The sequence below is a fragment of the Penicillium samsonianum genome (genome assembly GCF_028829775.1).
Source record: "Penicillium samsonianum strain IBT 33392 chromosome Unknown utg000003l_segment0_segment0, whole genome shotgun sequence".
In the NCBI taxonomy this organism is placed as follows: domain Eukaryota; kingdom Fungi; phylum Ascomycota; class Eurotiomycetes; order Eurotiales; family Aspergillaceae; genus Penicillium; species Penicillium samsonianum.
The window spans coordinates 5,032,031-5,051,220 of record NW_026643261.1 but is presented as its reverse complement, the minus strand read 5'-3'; the positions used below and the strand labels follow the sequence as shown (position 1 = coordinate 5,051,220).

Sequence of the window (19,190 nt, the reverse complement as noted above, 5' to 3'; positions counted from 1 at the left end):
TAAATCGTTCTAGAACCAGAACTGACATATTGCGGGATGGAAACCTGTTCATATTACGCCTGCCTTTGAGAGTCTTCTTGCATGTTGTAACCTTACATTGCTATTTGAATAATATCCAAATATCTAAATCTTAAATAAATCTACTTCTATACTCCCTTGAACTTGTTTCTTGGCTATTTCACACACGTTTTTCAATCCAACACCTTGTCTCTGTTTACTTCGAAATATGGAACCCTGCAAGGTCAGCGATAATCGTTAGGTATCTTTTCAAGTTGGATGAGCTGACGTAGTATTAGACGCTCTATCTAAACGACCTGGCTATCAATGTGACAGAGGCCGAGCGGTTAGATCCAGGGCGCACGGTGTTTCGGTTGACACTCTCTTCTCCGATATGCTATCTTCCATCGAGAGTTATAGTCAAGCAGCAGAAGATCGGGTGGGAGGACGAGTTTCAGCAAGAGATACAAGCATACAAAAAGTTGGAAAATCTCCAAGGAACGATTAATTCCAATCTTCTTCGGTCAAGGCTTCTGCAATGGCCTTGATGCGCTTGTGATTTCGGAGGTTAAGGGGGTCACCCTCCATGATCTCGCTCGAGGAAATTTCGACGTCCAGCAGGAAGCGCTAAAGATGCACCTTGAGAAAGCACTGGGCGCCTTTGATAGGCACAAAGCATTGTACTGGGACGCAAAGCCAGATAATTTTCTGTTTTGTGCTGATACTATTCCCGAAAAAAGCAAAATTATGGTTGTGGATCTTGAGCAAGTCGAGTTTCCCCGCGATCATCAGCCCTGGTATCATACAATCAACTCGGGTAGCGTGGGCAATCTGATGAGCAAGTTTAAGGATGGGAAAAGCCCAAATCGTCCACTGTCGCCCGCAGGTACCGAGGACGAAGAGGACGGATCGGAAATGATTGGGCTATAGAGGCCTGTGGGACGGATGAAGGATGAAACTCCACAGTTTTTATTATCATTAGTAGTGGCTTCCTTAGTCTTTTCAGATTAATATATACATTGGGGGTCAAAATTGTTAGTTAACATACCCCATCCCATGTACGCCATACAAAGTTAACAAAATACTTTCAATGTTCATCCTCTAGTTGCTCACCAAGTTTATATGACAACATATTTTTAAGTTAAAAGTGGTTACTAGATCTAGTATATATCTCTCATGCCAATTGAATAATAATTAGGTATAAAGAGGGACCCAAAATTGCATCACCATTTTACTATGGTGCCCTATAGTGAAATCGTCGTGGAATCGGACAAGATGAATTATCAGAATTTTAACAATTAAAAAAGTAGATGGAGAAAGATCCAACAAAGAAATTTTGTGCGATTTATATCTTATTAAAATACTAAAATACTAAAGAAAGAGCTTATCATATAAATTTGTGCAGAAAAAAAAGCTGGGGGTGTCAACAGACTTTTGACCCCCATAAATATACAATCATCGTTCGCAACTCGAAGTTTGCGTTAGAGACGGAGAATAGTAGGATTGGATTTAGCTGTCCGTGATAGGGAGACAAAGTACTCAGCATATACACAAAGCTACGAAGAAGCGGTTATGTGTTGAATGTATTGATGATTGGCGAGGTCTAGCTCGATGTGCAAGGGGCAATAATAGTGCTGAGGAATTTTTCCGTACTCCTAATGCTAGGTAGCTGTTTTTTAAGATCATGCTCACCTAAATTATATCCTTCATACTCCTGTCCGGCAAATAAGGCGTCAGGTGTCCAAAGAAAGCCGATGATCGGCAGCGCGCACAACCCTTGGTGGATACTTGCGCACAAGCTCGGGGTGCAGCACTCTATACTGTATGCATATTGTAAAGCTCTAGAATTGAACATCCATATAGGGTACATTTGAAGGGGTAGAGCTGTGTGGCCTCTCAAAAACGCAATTCTACTGATCTTGCTAACAAATCACTACCTAGCGAAGAATGCATGTAGACAGCATTGTAATTTGGTCCCACAGCATGGAATGATGAGCATTCTCCTGAAACGACAGTTGATCGGATCACCGACGGTATCAGCTCCGTGAGGTTTAATATGTAGTCTACATATGTACTTAATAAATCAGTAAGACAGTACTTCCGAGGTGATCAAACCAGTCAATCAAAAGCAATGTCTAATCGGCAATGCCCAAGTCAAATATCTGCCGTGAAGCCTGTCAAAATGCAACATGCAGGACTAAAACAGCCTTCGTAAGGATCGAAATATGAAGCCCAGTTTCATGGGGCTCCCGTAAGATGGTGATCTGACGTGGTCGGCAGATGGAGGGCCCCCAAACAGCCGGAGGTTCAGCATAGCATTGCCCCCATTGGCTCATCCCGGGCTACCCCCGGAGCACCGTTCCCGAACAGTCGGCAACGAACAGGCGATCGGAGTTGATACGCCACAAAGCCAGATATTATTAGTATGTGCTTTTTTTTCCATTTGCGATTGAGCTGGGTTGAGGTCAGAGAAGATGTCAAATGCGAGAGGGACTCGGGACTCTGCTTTCAACCTGCAAATTCGATATTTAAGCAATGCTGGGGGAACTGGGGGAACCCGTTGGCCCCACAGGAAGCCGCCAATTGCCGTCACTTGGCCAAAGAATCCAGATGCTATAGGAAAATGATGTCTCCATTCCAATTCCTCCGATATATAGCTAAGAGGGGGTAAGCTGTGGATCAATGTAGGCGCTAAAGCAGAAGCTGCTCGGAATACGAAATTGTACAATTTTCTTCGGCGTTAGCCAATTTCATCCTTCCCGAAATAGCGTAACGGGTGGAACGGCAATCCCTTGAACGAATAGACTCGAGGGGGCAATTTCTCAAATACTTCATGGCCTGACTTGCCAGCCAAAAGCTAGTCATTTTGAAGTCTTTGTTTCTCTCACATACCATTCCCATCCTCCCATAACGGAAGTTTCAGGATGGAGGTCCCAAGGGCAAATGTGCCTTTAGAGGTTGTTGTTGTCGGGTATGTTTTCCATTGTGCATGGTTCAAGATGCGAAATTGTTATGCTGATGTTTTGTAGTGCTGGTATGTTGTTGCTGAACGCCGAAAAGGCTGCATTGGCTCGAGAAAAGCGTTGAATTAAGAATAATTGAATCAGGCATCGGCGGTATGGCGGCAGCCCTCACATTAGGTTTGCGAGGGCACCATGTCATTGTCCTTGAAGCTGCGCCGAAGGTATGTATCGTCGAAAATCCACGGTATATCAAGCAAGACTAACCACTCATGATAGCTCATGGAAGTGGGAGCTGGGATTCAAGTATCCCCAAACATGTTGCGTTTATTCGACCGTGAGTCTGCCTTCTGTGAAGAAAGAAGCCATGCTAACCGGTACCAGGATGGGGCGTCTCGGACCTAATTCACGCCCAAGACGTAGCCCTAGAGCACATCCACGTCCGAAGATGGGACGACGGCAAACTCCTCGGCACAATGCCAGTGAACAAGACATTCGGCCAACAAGTCGTTATTCACCGCGCAGACCTGCACAATGCTATCATTGATAGGGCCTTAGCCCTGCCCAACGTTGAGCTGCGCGAGAACTCAACCGTCACAGACGTGCAGTTCTACCCAGCAAGTGTTAGTCTAGCCAATGGCGAAATCATCCACGGAGACGTTATAATCGGTGCAGACGGCATCAAGTCCACCATCCGTAGCCACCTGCTCGAAGACTCGACTATTCAAGCAGTTGCCACTGGCGACGCGGCGTACCGCATCATGCTACCCCGCCACATTATGGAGGAGGATCCTGAATTGAAGAAGCTCATTGACGAGCCGCAGGCGACTCGTTGGCTTGGTCCTGAGCGACATATTATCGCGTACCCTGTGCGAAAGCATGAGCTGTACAACGTTGTTTTGCTTCATCCCGATGGCCATGGTATCGAAGAGTCTTGGACCACGAAGGGTTCCAAACAGGCTATGGTTGACAACTATGATGGGTGGGATAGCAGGGTGCGGAAACTTATTGATCTGGTCGATGATAATGAAGTTTTGGAGTGGAAGTTGTGTCTGCATCGTCCGCTAAGGACATGGATCCGGGGATCTGTCGCTCTGATCGGTGATGCGTGTCATCCCATGCTGTATGTGCTCATAAATATTGGCTGGTTTCAAGACTAATCTCGCTGATTTAGTCCATATGTTGCCCAAGGTGCTGCCCAGGCTGTTGAAGATGCGGCCGCACTTGGTGTCGTATTGTCGGCCATCTCATCGCGCGAGGAGATTTCACATGCATTGAGTGTTTATGAAAGGTCCCGGAAGAAGCGTGCTGAGACGGTGCAGCAGTCCGGATCGGAGAATCGTATTACGTTACATTTGCCAGATGGACCAGAGCAAATTGCCCGAGACGCACAGTTCAAGGCTTCGGTCAGCGGAAATAACCCCGATAAGTGGTCGGATCGTAGGACACAAGAGTTTCTTTGGGGCTGGGACGCAGAGAAGGCGGCGTTGGATACTTGGAATGGTATGTTCCTTTATGTGTTTGGAGGTCATGTGCTAACTTATAAGCAGAATATCAAGGACAGTTTAGGGCCAATGCGAATCTGTAGGTGCTGTCGGTACGGTGCATCTCCTGTTCATATCTCGGTTTTTGTTACCATCGAGCGAATCGAATTAGAGTACATATATTTAGAAATGTAAACACTTCACTTCATTGGAGGCATGAGTTTACGTGGACGTAATAAAGATGGGATCGTTCAATTCATCCAAGACGTTGCATTTTTAATACCAATTCCCATAGTGTTAATATTTCATTATAGAGTCATTCAAGCCAAAGACCATCCATCATACATCGGTGGAACATTGGACAAGGAGACTTGACATGTTGGCCCGAGGAAGCCAGGGACGGTCAACATTTGGCATTCCAATCATTCAAAATTGAAGAAGATATGTCATATTTTTGGAGACACAATTTACAGTCTCTCGCCAGCAGCGGCCTTCATCTGACCGTACTTCTTGAGACGAATGGCAGACACGTTGATGAAGCCAGTGGTCTCGGCGGGGGAGAAGTCACCAATCTCATCCATGGAGGACTCGCTCATGTCGTAGAGCTTCTCTGTCTCGGAGGAGCGACCGAGGATGGAAACGGTACCCTTGTAGGCGCGGCAGCGGACCTGGCCGTTGACGGACTTCTGGGAAGCGGTGATGGAGGACTCAAGGAACTCGCGCTCGGGGGAGAAGTACATGCCGTTGTACAGGAGCTGGATACTGTTAGATCAGAATATCGAAAACCAGAAATATAGTGCTTACCTTGGAGTAGTTGTAGGTGACGAAAGAGTCGCGCAGAGCACGGACCTCACGGTCCATGACAAGACCCTCAAGGTCACTGGACACAAGTTAGTTATGCCATTTAATCGAAATTTCGCAATACAATACTCACAGGTGGGCAGAGCGCAGGCAGGTGAGACCGGGGGTCTCGTAGCAGCCGCGAGACTTGATACCGATGAAACGGTTCTCGACGATATCGATACGACCAACACCGTGACGGCGGGCAATGGCGTTAGCGGTGAGGAAGAGCTCGACGGAGTCGGTAGCAACCTTCTGCTTGCCAGCCTCAGTGTACTCGAGCTTGACGGGGACACCCTTCTCGAAGTAGAGAGTGAAGTCCTCGGGCTGATCGGGGGCGGTCAGGGGGTCCTGAGTCAGCTTCCACATGTCGGCGGGAGGAGTGGTATCGGGGTCCTCCAGAATACCGGCCTCGTAAGAGCAGTGGGCAAGGTTCTCGTCCATAGACCAGGGCTTGGACTTAGTGGAGGTGACGGGAATACCCTTCTCCTCGGCGTAGTCGAGCAGGTCCTGACGGCCCTTGAAGCGCTCGTAGAAGACGGGGTCGCGCCACGGGGCAATGACCTTGATGTCTGGCTGGAGGGCGTAGAAGGCAAGCTCGAAGCGGACCTGGTCGTTACCCTTACCAGTGCAGCCGTGGGAGACAGCGAAGCAGCCCTCGCGCTAGGTTTGGGTCAGTATGACATCTTTCTGCTGGCGGGGAAGTAAAGCGTACCTGGGCGACATCGATCTGGGCACGGGCAATAACGGGGCGAGCCAGGGAGGTACCGAGCAGGTAGACGTTCTCGTAGACGGCGTTGCAAGCAATGGCGGGGAAGCAAAGCTCCTCGATGAACTCGCGGCGGATGTCAACAATCTCGCACTTGAGAGCACCAATCTTCATGGCCTTCTCGCGGGCAGCCTCGAAGTCCTCTGCGAATGGTTATTAGACCGGTGTTGGATGATATGTCGACGGAAATTGAATTTACCTTCCTGGCCGACATCGGCCACTATTTTCATATTAGTACTTGATCTTGATTGATATGGTATTGAATCGCGACTTACTGAAGCAGACGACCTCATAGCCCTGGTCGATGAGGTACTTCACTACAATTCGGTATTAGTATCCGGAATTGGTGAATGGATTGACTGATGATATTCGTACAGATGCAGCTGGTATCGAGACCGCCGGAGTAGGCGAGGCAAACCTGTGCGATTGAACTGTCAGAAAGTGTGGAGAGCGGGTGGCGGTGTGAGACAGAATTGGGAATTGAGATTGGGAACTGAGAAGGGAGTTGTAGCGCGTAAGCAATTGGTTTCATACCTTTCCCTGTGCCATTGTGTGGAATTGAATGAAATTCAAAAAGACTTAATAGACGTGGAGTATAAAACAAAGGGAAGATTGAGTCATTGGGAAAAAAATGGCTTTGGTGCGGGCCGGGGAAAGGAGTCACGGGTCCGAAGTTGATAGCCCTGATAAGATAGATCACTGCCCCTCCAATCTTTCCCAACATTTGTTGGAAGGTCGTCCGAATCAAATCCGAGATACTCCTAGATCTGTAACTTCAATGGCTTTCAAAAGGAGATCTAAGCTGGTGGAACTCATTATAAATAGTCAAGTCCAGGGTTTATCATGTTACCTGCGGAGCGGACGAGCAAAATGTGCGTTTCACGTATTTACATACGAAGATACCATGTTGAGAAAAGATCGAGTTTGATCCATCTGGGCATTGGAAGAGAGTGTATAATCAGCATATAGCTCCATGATTCCATGTTTTATATTCCATAGCTGCATATATTATTTCCCTTACTAACTGCGTTGCCCATCACACTTCGTCATAGGTCCGGTTTGACTCGTTTGGCTGGTTTGCCCCGTTTGCATTATCTCGGCTATCCGCGGCGGTTTCCCCGCGCAATGCCCCGGACAATGAACAAGGAGCAATTTAAAGGCAATCATCCCTACGGAGAAGAAAATTTATGTATTTACATTCTGTTCGTATCCCACAATTCTAGCCAAATATGGCTTCCTTACGATCTCCTCTGCGGTCTCTCGCGCAAGCTCCTCGCCGATTCTACTCTGGAGCTCCCACTCCGGCAGCAAAGCTGAACCTACCTATTGACTACAAAACTACTCCAATTCTACACCACACCTCATCCTCCTTGTCAAGTACATCAGAGTACCCAGCAGCTGCCACGAGTAAGCGACTCAACCTCTACCAAGCGATCAACTCCGCGCTGCGGACGGCACTATCCAAATCCGATCGAACCATTGTATTTGGCGAGGATGTCGGATTTGGTGGTGTTTTCCGATGCTCGATGGACCTCCAAACAGAATTTGGATCCGATCGAGTCTTCAACACCCCCTTGACAGAACAAGGCATTGCGGGTTTTGCCATTGGGGCAGCAGCGGAAGGGATGAAGCCTATAGCTGAGATCCAATTCGCCGACTACGTGTTTCCAGCGTTCGATCAGATTGTGAATGAGGCGGCCAAGTTTCGTTATCGAGAGGGTGGGACAGGCATCAATGTTGGGGGTCTCGTCATCCGCATGCCGTGCGGCGCGGTTGGACATGGTGCTCTGTACGTTATGTTATATCCGATTGCCAAGCAAATTGGTATGCTAATTGACTGAATAGGTACCACTCTCAATCCCCGGAGTCGCTCTTCGCACACATTCCCGGTTTGCGAGTCGTCGTGCCACGCTCCCCTGCTCAAGCAAAAGGACTCCTTCTGTCTTCTATCTTCGAGCACAATGATCCGGTGATTTTTATGGAGCCCAAGATCCTCTACCGTGCAGCCGTGGAGTATGTCCCGAATGAATACTACACAATCCCGCTCAGTAAGGCTGAGGTCATCAAACCTGGCAAGGACTTGACCATCATTTCATATGGACAGCCTCTCTATATGTGCTCTTCTGCTATCTCCACCATTGAGAAGACCATGCCGGGTGTCAGTGTGGAACTTATTGACCTGCGGACTATATATCCCTGGGATAGACAAACTGTCATCAACAGTGTCAAGAAGACGGGTCGAGCCATTGTCGTGCATGAGAGTATGATCAACTATGGTGTGGGTGCAGAGGTTGCATCCACGATACAGGAGAATGCATTCCTACGTCTTGAAGCCCCCGTCAAGCGAGTTGCTGGGTGGAGCACACATACTGGGCTGAGTTACGAGCAATTCATTCTGCCCGATGTTGCAAGTGGGTACCCAATATCTTTTATTTCGTTCTTATTGTCACTAACCGATGGTTTTCTTACTCTAGGAATCTACGACGCAATTAAACAAACACTTGAATATTGAACTAGGATGCCCCCTAGGAGATTATAATAATACACAAGAATTTCTACCTAAGTGCATTATCCGCTTGCAGTTTAGTGATTGTGACCAGATCTAGGGAATTACACCACACAAAAGAATGCCAATATGAACTTCGTTGGGCTCAAAGTAGTCTGTCTTGTTCTCAATGGCCCCACGGACGATCTTACATACTGTTCCTAGTTGCCAGAGTTGGTACGGAGCTAGAATACACTTGTTAATTATATATCATTATTTTTTCGAGGTTTCACTCACATGATGTAGGGGCCTGGAGATCAGGCCTGTCTTCCAGAGCCTATCGTGTTCGAGGTCTTTTCTTCCGAGGTCTGTTTCTTTTCTCTTCCAACTTTGAAGTATACGGGTGTTGCCCAGATGCCTTCTCTTTCTGGCTGTTCCATCGTTCTTTCCTAAAATTCGTCTCCCCGTGTCCACGTGCCACTTTTTACTATACGTTACTCCCGGACTCGAGAGTCGAGTGCCTTTTTTCCAATCCTCCCAAGCTCTCTACCTTGTTTAACCTCGATTCTCTCTACCTTAAACCTATTTCCTTCTGAATTTATCAAGCTTGTGACTGCCTATTTGCCATCTGGCTCAAATCATATATACCCTTGCCCTCGGTCATCAAGCTGTGGGATGCAAATTTGTCGTTTCACCTGAATGAACATCGTCCTTAACCTGCAAAGCAAAGAACCCCTTCCTTCTCCCAGCTTTATTTCTTTATGAAACAGCTTCACTATGGATCCCAACACAACCGACCTTGATACAGTGGATCTTGTTTTGCAAACTGCACTGCAAAGAGGTTGAAGAGGCTTTGAGGTCAGTGAATCGCGAGGCAAATGACGGAACAGCGCAGATTAGTGATCAGAATTGTGCTCTTTTGCAATGGCGAGCCGAGCTTCAAAGGCGAATGAGCGCCCAACAGGACCTTCGAGCGGCCATCCAGATATCGAGACGATCACATTTCGACCAGGCCGGCACTCTTCGGGATATTCATAAACGTCAGGTGAATGAAGCTCCGGCAGCTCATGTACCACCTGCCGACCATGCACCTCCACCACAAGTGCATCCTCGACCACAAGCACATCCTCCCCCGCCTCGTGGCGCCTTGGACTTAATTGCCAACCCAGATACTCAGGCCGAAGCCCGCCGGCGAGTGGATGTTATGACTACTTCGACAGTGCCTCGTTCTGGTGTCTTACGGGAGTGCATTGCTTGCTCAGAAAGTCATCCCGAGTACGATATGATTGAAAATAGCTGTTCACATGTCTACTGCCAAGGATGTGTCATCCGCCTTCTTCAAAATTCCCTGGCTGATGAAAGCTTGTTTCCTCCTCGTTGCTGCCGTCTACCTTTGCCATTGGAAACTGCGCGTGGTATAATCGATGATGGCCTGTGGGCGAGATTTGAAGAGAAGACGATTGAGCATGGAGATCAACATCATACTTATTGCTCGAATCCGGCTTGCTCTCGGTATATTCTGCCGACATATGTCTGTGGTGCAATCGGAACTTGCAGATTGTGTAACCGACAAACCTGCACCCTCTGCAAGAAGATCAATCATCAAGGAGAATGCGTTGATGACCGTGCAGAGGTCCTAGAGCTCGCAAGAGCAGAAGGATGGCAAAGGTGTTCGAATTGCAGTCATCTTGTTGAGCTTCGCAGCGGCTGCAATCATATCACGTAAGAATTTTCTTTTATTGACATCAAAGCTCCTTGAAATTATGGCTATTTGTTCTAATACACAATCATTTGTCTAGATGCCGTTGCCGTCATGAATTTTGTTATATGTGTTCTGCTCCATGGAAGCAGTGCGAATGCGCCCATTGGGATGAAGCAAGGCTTCAAGAGCGGGCGGAGCTGATTGCGGCTCGAAACCAGGCCGGTCCTCCTGCAACGCAGGCTGTTGAGCAAGCTGCTCAGTTCTTAATTGCGCGACACGACTGCTATCATGAGGGCACGTGGAAAAAGCTCGGGATCTCCGCCGAATGTGAGGAATGTGGTGATTTGATGCCCGATTTTATCCTTGAATGCAGGCATTGTAGACTCCAAGCCTGCAAGTCCTGTCGGACACATAGGTTCTAATTGAGGAGGCGAGGGAAGAAGCTGTGAAACCCCTCCAGGGCTGGAGGATTAATGGATTATTCAGCCAAGGATATTTGTGACCAAGCATTTATTATCAACCTTGCAAGTTAAGTTAAACTATTCGAGATATAATTAAATGGAAGATTTGATTGATAACCAAGTGCGGAATTCTAGTTTCACATAAGTATGCATTCGTAAGCCCACATAAGCTCCAGGGCTCCACCCGGATTTAATCCCGCCATAGCGCAATGCCTTTGAAATCGGTCTGATACATGTATCTAGGTAGTACGGTGGCTCTGTAATCACCCAATATATACCAATATTGCGAATTATGCCATGGCATCATGGGGTTATATAAGGGCCAGAATCCCTCCATCTGGGGGCTTCGAATTGAACATCCAACATTCACACTCTATTCATTGCTCTAAATACTTTATCCAGCCCTACAATTACTTCTTTTACGCATTTATATCCCAAGTTCAATATGACGAGCATTAAGGTTGCCCTTGCCGGAGTATGTCAGCCCAATGACCCTCACCCTTTTTCGTTCACTGACATGATCCCCAGGCTAGCGGGAATCTCGGTCCTGCAGTGCTGAAGGAGCTGCTCACCGCAGGCTTTGACGTGACTGTCCTCACTCGACAGGGCAATGATAAGACGTTTGACTCCCGTGCCCATGTCGCACAGGTGGACTATGAGTCCATCGACTCGCTCAAGGCCGCTCTGTCCGGCCAGGATGCCGTAGTCAGCACTTTAAATGTCGGCGCAGTTCCCAAGTCCACCCACCTGCGCTTGATCGATGCAGCAGTAGCAACTGGTGTTAAGCGGTTTATCCCTTCGGAATACGGCTGCGACACCTCGAATCCCCTCGTCTCCAAATTGCCCGTCTTTGGCGATAAGATCAGCGTCCAGGAACATCTCAAGAACGTCGCTCAGCGATCTGGCCTCAGTTACTCGCTGCTCATTACTGGCCCCTTCCTTGACTGGGGCCTTGAGAAAGGTTTCGTGCTCAATCTTGCTGGTCCGGCTACACTATATGATGGCGGTGATCGCCGTTTTAGCTCCACTACTCTCAGTGGCGTCGGCAAGGGAGTTGTTGGAATCATCAACAACCTCGAAGCTACTGAGAACTCCACAATTTATATTGATGAGGCTAGAGTCACACAGAATGAGCTGCTGGAATTGTCCGGCAAGAGCCTGGAGACGAAGATTGTTCAGACCTCAGACCTGGAACAGGAGGCTTTTGCAGAACTGGCCAAGCCCGCCCCCAACCCGGCAATTTTTGCTCCGAAATTTATTCTGCGGACTATCTTTGGTGAAGGATTTAACTCTCTTTTCGATTCTGAGAAGGTTTCTAATGATTTGTTTGGCCTGAAGACTCTGTCCAAGGAGGAACTCCGCGGCCTTATCCCCCAGTGAATGCTCTTTTCAATATTTAAATAGTCTCAGATGTCTCATGTACGTTGAGTGCAGAGCATCAATTCAATCAATTTGGTTTTCATATATGAGCCGTGGAAAGGCTCCATTGTAGATCAGAAGAAATGGGGGTGTAGGTTACCGGGGATGGCAGCTCCAGTTCCTCTGACTTCGAGGACTTTGTACATAGGCATCCAAAGCCAATGTTCGATTTCAATGAGCGAAGAGAGTTATGCTTGGCTGGTATGAAGCATGCTTATGGTGTTGGATTACACGGAAATGATATCAAGGTCAAAGATAGCTCTTGGAAGAAAGATTTTGGAAATGATGGAGAAGAAGCTGGAGGTAACAGGCCGACAAAAAGACTAAAGACCTAACGGCCAACTCATTATAAACCCATAGCAGCAAAGGTTACATACATAATCCGATCTATGGTTTCCTTTTGGCGAAGTTCTCAAGAAAGGCAAATGCTCTAGAAATTCTACCTACTCCGGTTCTATCGGGGGGTTCATCTTCTGTTTAATTGACCATAATTTCAGATATTGGAATTGCTATGGAGCTCATCGGACACAGATGTAAGCCAAGCCCAAGCCATCAACACAAAATATCAAGGCAAGCAAAACAAATCAAACGGCATAGATCACTGTTCAGTCTCCCATACTCATACTCGTATTATCCACCATTCTTCTATTCACGTCAAATTCCAGTTGCTCCGCCGTGTGGAATAAATAGCCTTCGGACTTTCATCCATCTCTTGGGTAAAGGGTTGATCGAGTGCGATTGGAACAGTTACATTTCCCCCAGTTTCCCCCACATTTATAACAGATATTTGTTCCACACTTGCACCTAAATGACGTGGTCAGTCTTCAAAGGTTATGAGGTCTATGGGGTCAACATTCGGCCTACAATATGCTCGGGCAACCAGACACACGCTCTATGATTCTAGAGCAATTTGAACATCGTTGCCACTTCTTCTTCTTTGCTAGGGCTTCCAGCAAATCATCATTCACTTTCTCATCATGGACCTTCTTATCATTGACCTTCTCATCATTGGCCTTCTTCACGTTCGCCTTCTTCACGTTGGTCTTCTTCGCGTTGGTCTTCTTGACACCAGAAACACGGCGGCGCTTTTTGGCATTTTTGTAGTTACAATCACCCCTGTGTCCCTGCTTTTTGCAACCGGTGCACGTTCGAGCCGTACAGACCTCACAGATCCCCAGCCCGCGACGGATATTCTGTGGCGGGATATAGCGAGAACAGGTTGAGTTTGAGCAGTAAGTTCTCCGAGAGTCGCTGACTTCGATCTTTCGTTCCTTGTATCTCTTCATCATCTCAATGCCTATCATATCCTCGACAGCGGTAGAGGCACGAATCGGCTGGCGGCAACATTGAGGAGGAAACAAGGCTTCGGTCGTAAGGGAATTTTCAAAAATGCGCACAATACATTTGTGGCAATAACTGTGAGCACATTCGGTTTGAATAATATCCGACAGTGAATACTCTTCCGTGCAAGATACACACTCATGCCGAGTCTCGGTTTCTTTGTCACTGGTTTCAGCGACATCATCATTCGGGCTTTCATCAAGCAAGTCTTCATCGCTATCAGCCAAGATGATATATTCAGCGGGCGCTGCAGACCTCTTCCCTTCAACTTTACGATTTGACGCTGCTGATTGGGCAAGCCCCTTTGCCAGTGATAGGGCTGAGGCCCTCAACTTCGTCAACATCGCTCCCCCAATCTTATCCAAGAGTTTTTCCAGCTGTACTAGGTCTCGGTTGGTATTCTTATGTACTCTTGCAAAGCGAGGTGGAATAGTTTTTGAAAGATTAAAAATGTTGGCCATGTTTGCCAGGTCTTCCTTTATAAGTGAAGTCATAATGAGGAGTATAAAGAATTCTGTAAGATAATACTTTGTATCGTATTTACAGAAAAGTCTATATAGTACTAGAGTCTATATAAATTGAGAAGACTATGTAATTATGATGGCTAACAAACTGAGAAGGGGGAGAAAATATCTATAAAAACAGACATCTAAAAAGACTATCTGAGAAGATTAACTGAGAAGAATCTGAGAAGATCACCAAAAAAAGACTTGACAAGGCCGCATAAGCCGCTGACTATTCTGGTAGTAAGTTATTTCGCAATTTAGGCTATTCCTTGAGAAATGAGATTCATTGAGTCAAAAACAACTGTGTAAACCGCATGCTTTACCCTTCCATTTCAACTGCACTTCAATTGCATCCATATTGATCTCCCAGATGACCAGCCGTACCTTATCCTGTCCGTTCCAAGGCAAATCTAGAGCACTCCCTTGACTTGGCTGCTTCAGCCATCTCGTTCGTAAAGATTCTCTTCGTCTGCGAAGACACAGCCGCACGTCTTCCACTTTTTCCCGCAAAAATAACAAAATTGAAACTTGCAAAAGCATCTAGTAAATGTGAGTTCAAAAACTTGCACTGTCAAAAATAAAGAAGATAATAATTAAAAGTTAAATGAAATTGCCCTTACGTGATGTGATTACAGCCTGTACTGAGCTCAATCAGACGACTGCAATTGGAGCACCGTTGCCATTGCTTGCGATCTGCCAATTTCTCCAGAAGCGCATCGAGCTTATATACACAAGTTCCCTGGTGGGCACGCTTTTTGCACTTCCTGCATGTGCGTACTCCACAGCTCGCGCATTTGCAAACCAGTGTGCCATTTCGTGGGATATATCGAGCGCACTTCGAATCAGAACAATATGTCCTGTCCGTATCCTTAAGCTCGATCGCCTTCTCCTTGTGCTTTTGAACCAATGCGGATCCGAGCATCTTCTCTGAGGCCTCAATTGGTTTGTTGCAACATTGAGGAGGAAACAAGGATTCATCACGCAAAGCATTTTCGAAGAGGCGGACCAAGCAAGCCTTGCAATAAAAGTGTGAACACTTCGTTTTGATCATATCATCTTGCGGTTCATCATCCCGGCAGGAGACACACTCGCGCCAAATCTCAGATTTGGGGGAGTCGGTCAAGTTGATGGCGTTTTCGATGGAATCACTAAGTTGCCGAATGTCGACAGTGAGGGAAGTGGAAGGGGATCTTTTGTTCTTGTACTTGGACATGTCATCTTCTGTCTCTAGTCCCATTGACATAGCTGTGCCCATATTGACACCACTCATGCTGGCCCTTGTCCCAATATCTCATAAATCGTGAGTCCTCTAGTTTGTTGGTCTCCTCGTTTGTGTTCACTAGGAATAGCAATGAATTAGAGACTTGTATCTTGATCCGTATAATAATCCATGTGATGAAGAGAGCTCTTGAATATGGCCGGGTGGAAGAAGTATTGAAAAAAAAAAGAGAAACTCTGTGGGATATCTTGGAGCTTCTGCAAAGAAAATAAGTTGGTGGTGAGGTTGATACTACGTATACCCATATGGGTGCCCGGAAAACAAGGCCCAGACGCAGCACAAATAATACACAACGCCGTGCTACATGTAAATATGTATGTATCAAAAATATTTAGGTTTTATCATCAAATTACGTGATTTGGATAACCTACAAGGAGCTATTCGGGCTTACATAGTGCCTGATATGGATATACTACGCATAGCCCTAAAATTGTGTATGTATGTCCGCTTGTATACCAAAATAAAGGTATCAATTGGCTTGCCTTAAGCGAAATCAGGAACAGCATACCACCCACTTGTAAGTGATTGAGCAATTCAGATATCTGACAGATTGTAATCCATATTCCTCCAAGACAAATGTACTAAAGCCACATATTTCAGTCCCCGGACCAAGTCCAGTCAGAATGACCCGTTCAGCCTATTGCGAACAGTCGCAAGTTTTCCACTTCTTCCCGCAGTGGTAGCACCACTGGGCTCTGCAAATACAACTATCGGGTGTCAGTAAAAGGCCTCGCTAGTAGCTTAGAGGGTTTAGGGAGGGCCGAAAGAAGCACTTACGTGATATGAGGACAGCCATCTGCAAGCTCAATCACACGACCGCATCTAGTGCACCGTTGCCACTTCTTTTTCTTCATCAATTTCTCCAACGACCGGTCTAGCTGATATAGACATTTGCCCCCATGGGCACCCCTCTTGCACTTCCTGCATGTTCGTACGCCGCACTTGCAGGTGCAAACCGTTTTAAATGTAAAATCTGGCCAAAATTTCATTGCTGGGGAGATATATCGAGAGCATGTTGAATCTGAACAGTAGGTTCGATCTGGATCGCTGAGCTCGGTTTCCTTCTTCTTTTGTTCTCGGGTCAATGCAGGTCCTATCATCTTCTTCATGCCCGAGCCTTCGACTGGCTTGTGGCAGCATTGAGGGGGAAACAGGGATTCATCTTGTAAAGATTTCGTAACCATGCGGATTAAGCAGTTCTTGCAGTAGAAGTGGGAGCACTGTGTTTTGAAGATTTCGCTGCAGACTTCTCTACAGGCGCTGCAGACCTCAGGGTGGGAGGAGTCGGCCGAAATCGGGACTTTTATGGAACGCATGATGTTCTTGAGAGAGTGGACTAGCTTCTGGATAGCGGTAGAGATAAATTTGGCAAATGTCTTCCTTTCCTTGGGCAACGGTGTCTCTTCTGCTTCTGCTTCCCTTCTTAGCGACAAAGCTGTGGCCATCTGAAAGTCACTCATTATGACTCTTTGTCTTTCGATTTCGGATTTCCAAATATGAAGTGCCACTACGTCCTCGTGTCTGCTGGATGGTTGATTTGTATCTTTCAGCAGCAGCTGTGCTTCAAATCTGTCGATCTTGTCGTTCACGTCTTCCAGCAGCAGCTCCAAGAGTAGAGACTTTGTATCTTGGTGTGTATCTTGGTCCATTTTTCGGGGAAGGCTCTCGAACGATTGAAACGCGCTTGGTGTTACTCAGAACGGGATCTCGCAAGAAGGGAAAAGTAGAAAAGAAAGATACGAAGCTGAATCTGGAAGTAATCAGCTTGGAAACCCCTAAACAAAACCTCCACATATTTTAGCAAGATCTCTGAAGAATGTTGGTTAACGAAAAAATTTAGTCAAAAGAGTGAGTGTATGACGAAGTATGCTGATTGGTGGTGTAAGGATGAGGTCGATGTGTGTTGATATACCATTCTATCAAGCGTCGTCATTGTTTTTATCCTCATGATAATGCTAAATTTTCCTTTAATCTACTTTACTAAATAGTGAATATATTGTTTTTTGGAAGGGGGGATTTCCCCCAATAATGCCCTCTTCAAGTATAGTATAGATGCCTCTATAGCCCTACTCCATAGACCTCGGGACCAAAAGAAACAATGATGAGTCATCTGTCTTAATCCCGCTATCTCCGACCAAAGTCAGTTCCGCGATACTTCACTTTCTGCAACACTGTCAACTCGGACTGGCTGTCTTCGAGCACGGCCAGTAACCTGTACATTCTCTAAGATCTAGTCGCACCGAACCGGCAACATCCACCCAAATCGCCCAATATGCAGGGCTTCAGTAAGTCCCGATCCCACTCCAGAGAACATGCGAAACAGCCAACTAACATGCCACTCAATAGACATGGGACGGTCAGCAAAATATCCAAATTTTCACATAATCCCGTAACTAACGTTTGCAACAGGTATGTCCCGCCGGACCAAGAAGGCCTAACGACGGGAAACAAACTCGCGGGGAAGCACGCACTCGGCGCGCGCGCGCCACCTCCACACAACAGGCGCACTAATCGTGCGCTTCGAGATGCCCTTCGCAGTATGGTGCACGACCTGCAAACCACACCCCATAATAATCGGTCAAGGCGTGCGCTTCAACGCAGAGAAGAAAAAAGTAGGCAACTACTACTCAACGCCGATCTACAGCTTCCGCATGAAACACACAGTCTGCGGCGGAACCATCGAGATCAAGACCGACCCCCAGAACACGGCGTACGTTGTCACCGAGGGTGGCCGGAAACGCGATACCGGTGAAGACAAGGAGCTGCAGCCTGGGGAAATTGCTATCAAGCCGTACGCGCGAGAGATGGATCCTGCGGAGAAGGATCCGTTTTCGAAGATTGAGGGGAAGATTGAGGATAAGCTTCGGGCGAAGACGGAGGCCACTCGCATTCTTGAGCTACAGGAACGGCAGAATCGTGATTGGGAGGATCCGTATGAGAAGTCTATGCGGTTGCGGAGGACGTTTCGGCAGGAGAGGAAGGGGCTTGAGAAGGCTGCGGCCAAGAGTGAGGCCCTCAAGGATAAAATGAGTCTTGGGATTGAGCTCTTGGATGAGACTGAGGGGGATCGGCAGAGAGCCAGCATGGTGGAGTTTGGTGAGAACACGGCTGATATTGGCTCGCATGCTGCCCGCGTGACTCGTCTTCGGCCTATGTTTGAGCAGCGGGCGGAAAAGCCTACTGGAAAGACGGGGTCGGGAGAGAAGACATCTCGTTCTTCGAAGCGGCCTAGAAAGGATGATCTGGTTGCGACGCGGAAAGCTTCTCTTCGCCGTGAGCTGGCTGGGAATACTCGTGCTATTATTGATCCGTTCTTGGTGGATGACGCACTTAATCAGAATACATGGAAACCTAGCACCAAGAAGAGGAAAACCGTCGCCTCTACGACTCCATCCCTCCACGAAAGTCCCAGTGGCACAGAACCCGATTCCTCTGCCATGACACCAACACCAGCGCTGGTCAGCTACACTTCCGACTCGGAGTGATTTTGAATCCACCTTTGTGCGACGCCGGTCGGGCTTCGACTGGAGAGCTACCGTTACAGCTGCAGTCGAATTTCGGGACATCAGGAGAGGCGTTCTTTGAACTTTTTTTGTTTTATGTGTTGAGATACCCACTTTGTTCTAGACTTCTGACCATAACACTACGCTTGAATTATCCATTCCGGCATGCTTGAATCGAGCATCAAGCCACCAATCCATCTCTCGCTACGTAACAACCGGCCAATCTGCCAATCTGGCCACTGTATTAATGCAAAACCGATGCCCAGGTGGTACGAAGTTCAACCCAAACAAGTTGTATGTGTAAGATAAAGATATTGAAACAAGAATAGTGGGAAAACCCCGACATCATAAGACAGGGTATCCTGCGTAGTTATTACATACAGTAGAATCACAAGAGCAGAGAGTGAAACAGGATTCAACAAAAGAAAGTCATGCTGCATCACG

General features: G+C 47.1%; 10 protein-coding genes across 10 annotated transcripts; 6 read left to right on the top strand and 4 right to left on the bottom strand.

Annotated features, from left to right (window-relative positions):
* Window positions 1-226: 226 nt before the first annotated feature.
* On the top strand, window positions 227-927 carry N7471_005535 (uncharacterized protein; the record flags this gene model as incomplete). The annotated part of the gene is made up of 3 exons (XM_057278254.1): window positions 227-241; window positions 297-436; window positions 480-927. The coding sequence occupies 3 exons, from the start codon at window positions 227-229 to the stop codon at window positions 925-927; spliced, it is 603 nt and encodes a 200-aa protein (XP_057137864.1).
* Window positions 928-2,921: 1,994 nt separating this feature from the next.
* On the top strand, window positions 2,922-4,545 carry N7471_005534 (putative salicylate hydroxylase; the record flags this gene model as incomplete). The annotated part of the gene is made up of 7 exons (XM_057278253.1): window positions 2,922-2,968; window positions 3,027-3,031; window positions 3,105-3,181; window positions 3,237-3,294; window positions 3,342-4,080; window positions 4,132-4,460; window positions 4,508-4,545. 7 exons carry the CDS (start codon window positions 2,922-2,924, stop codon window positions 4,543-4,545), a joined length of 1,293 nt encoding a protein of 430 aa, XP_057137863.1.
* Window positions 4,546-4,908: 363 nt separating this feature from the next.
* N7471_005533 (argininosuccinate synthase) lies at window positions 4,909-6,661 on the bottom strand (the record flags this gene model as incomplete). The annotated part of the gene is made up of 8 exons (XM_057278252.1): window positions 6,585-6,661; window positions 6,426-6,468; window positions 6,326-6,367; window positions 6,250-6,270; window positions 5,997-6,193; window positions 5,376-5,944; window positions 5,246-5,321; window positions 4,909-5,196 (listed from the first exon to the last, which is right to left on the bottom strand). The coding sequence occupies exons 1-8, from the start codon at window positions 6,597-6,599 to the stop codon at window positions 4,909-4,911; spliced, it is 1,251 nt and encodes a 416-aa protein (XP_057137862.1). The 5' UTR covers window positions 6,600-6,661.
* Window positions 6,662-7,279: 618 nt separating this feature from the next.
* On the top strand, window positions 7,280-8,562 carry N7471_005532 (uncharacterized protein; the record flags this gene model as incomplete). Its single annotated transcript, XM_057278251.1, has 3 exons — window positions 7,280-7,839; window positions 7,896-8,461; window positions 8,525-8,562. 3 exons carry the CDS (start codon window positions 7,280-7,282, stop codon window positions 8,560-8,562), a joined length of 1,164 nt encoding a protein of 387 aa, XP_057137861.1.
* A 781-nt stretch (window positions 8,563-9,343) lies between these two features.
* Window positions 9,344-10,659, top strand: N7471_005531 (BRcat and Rcat domain-containing protein; the record flags this gene model as incomplete). Its single annotated transcript, XM_057278250.1, has 2 exons — window positions 9,344-10,257; window positions 10,335-10,659. Coding segments are annotated over 2 exons (1,239 nt in total), but the record flags the coding sequence as incomplete, so codon positions are not given.
* Window positions 10,660-11,143: 484 nt separating this feature from the next.
* Window positions 11,144-12,078, top strand: N7471_005530 (aromatic alcohol reductase; the record flags this gene model as incomplete). The annotated part of the gene is made up of 2 exons (XM_057278249.1): window positions 11,144-11,173; window positions 11,227-12,078. 2 exons carry the CDS (start codon window positions 11,144-11,146, stop codon window positions 12,076-12,078), a joined length of 882 nt encoding a protein of 293 aa, XP_057137859.1.
* Window positions 12,079-12,977: 899 nt separating this feature from the next.
* Window positions 12,978-13,952, bottom strand: N7471_005529 (E3 ubiquitin-protein ligase; the record flags this gene model as incomplete). Its single annotated transcript, XM_057278248.1, has 1 exon — window positions 12,978-13,952. The coding sequence occupies one exon, from the start codon at window positions 13,950-13,952 to the stop codon at window positions 12,978-12,980; it is 975 nt and encodes a 324-aa protein (XP_057137858.1).
* A 628-nt stretch (window positions 13,953-14,580) lies between these two features.
* On the bottom strand, window positions 14,581-15,234 carry N7471_005528 (BRcat and Rcat domain-containing protein; the record flags this gene model as incomplete). The annotated part of the gene is made up of 1 exon (XM_057278247.1): window positions 14,581-15,234. One exon carries the CDS (start codon window positions 15,232-15,234, stop codon window positions 14,581-14,583), a length of 654 nt encoding a protein of 217 aa, XP_057137857.1.
* A 2,281-nt stretch (window positions 15,235-17,515) lies between these two features.
* N7471_005527 (Saf4/Yju2 family protein) lies at window positions 17,516-18,728 on the top strand (the record flags this gene model as incomplete). The annotated part of the gene is made up of 4 exons (XM_057278246.1): window positions 17,516-17,528; window positions 17,590-17,599; window positions 17,653-17,780; window positions 17,827-18,728. The coding sequence occupies 4 exons, from the start codon at window positions 17,516-17,518 to the stop codon at window positions 18,726-18,728; spliced, it is 1,053 nt and encodes a 350-aa protein (XP_057137856.1).
* Window positions 18,729-18,886: 158 nt separating this feature from the next.
* N7471_005526 (uncharacterized protein) lies at window positions 18,887-19,186 on the bottom strand (the record flags this gene model as incomplete). Its single annotated transcript, XM_057278245.1, is given in 3 exon segments — window positions 18,887-18,985; window positions 19,003-19,108; window positions 19,128-19,186. The coding sequence occupies 3 exon segments, from the start codon at window positions 19,184-19,186 to the stop codon at window positions 18,887-18,889; spliced, it is 264 nt and encodes an 87-aa protein (XP_057137855.1).
* Between the last annotated feature and the right edge of the window lie 4 nt (window positions 19,187-19,190).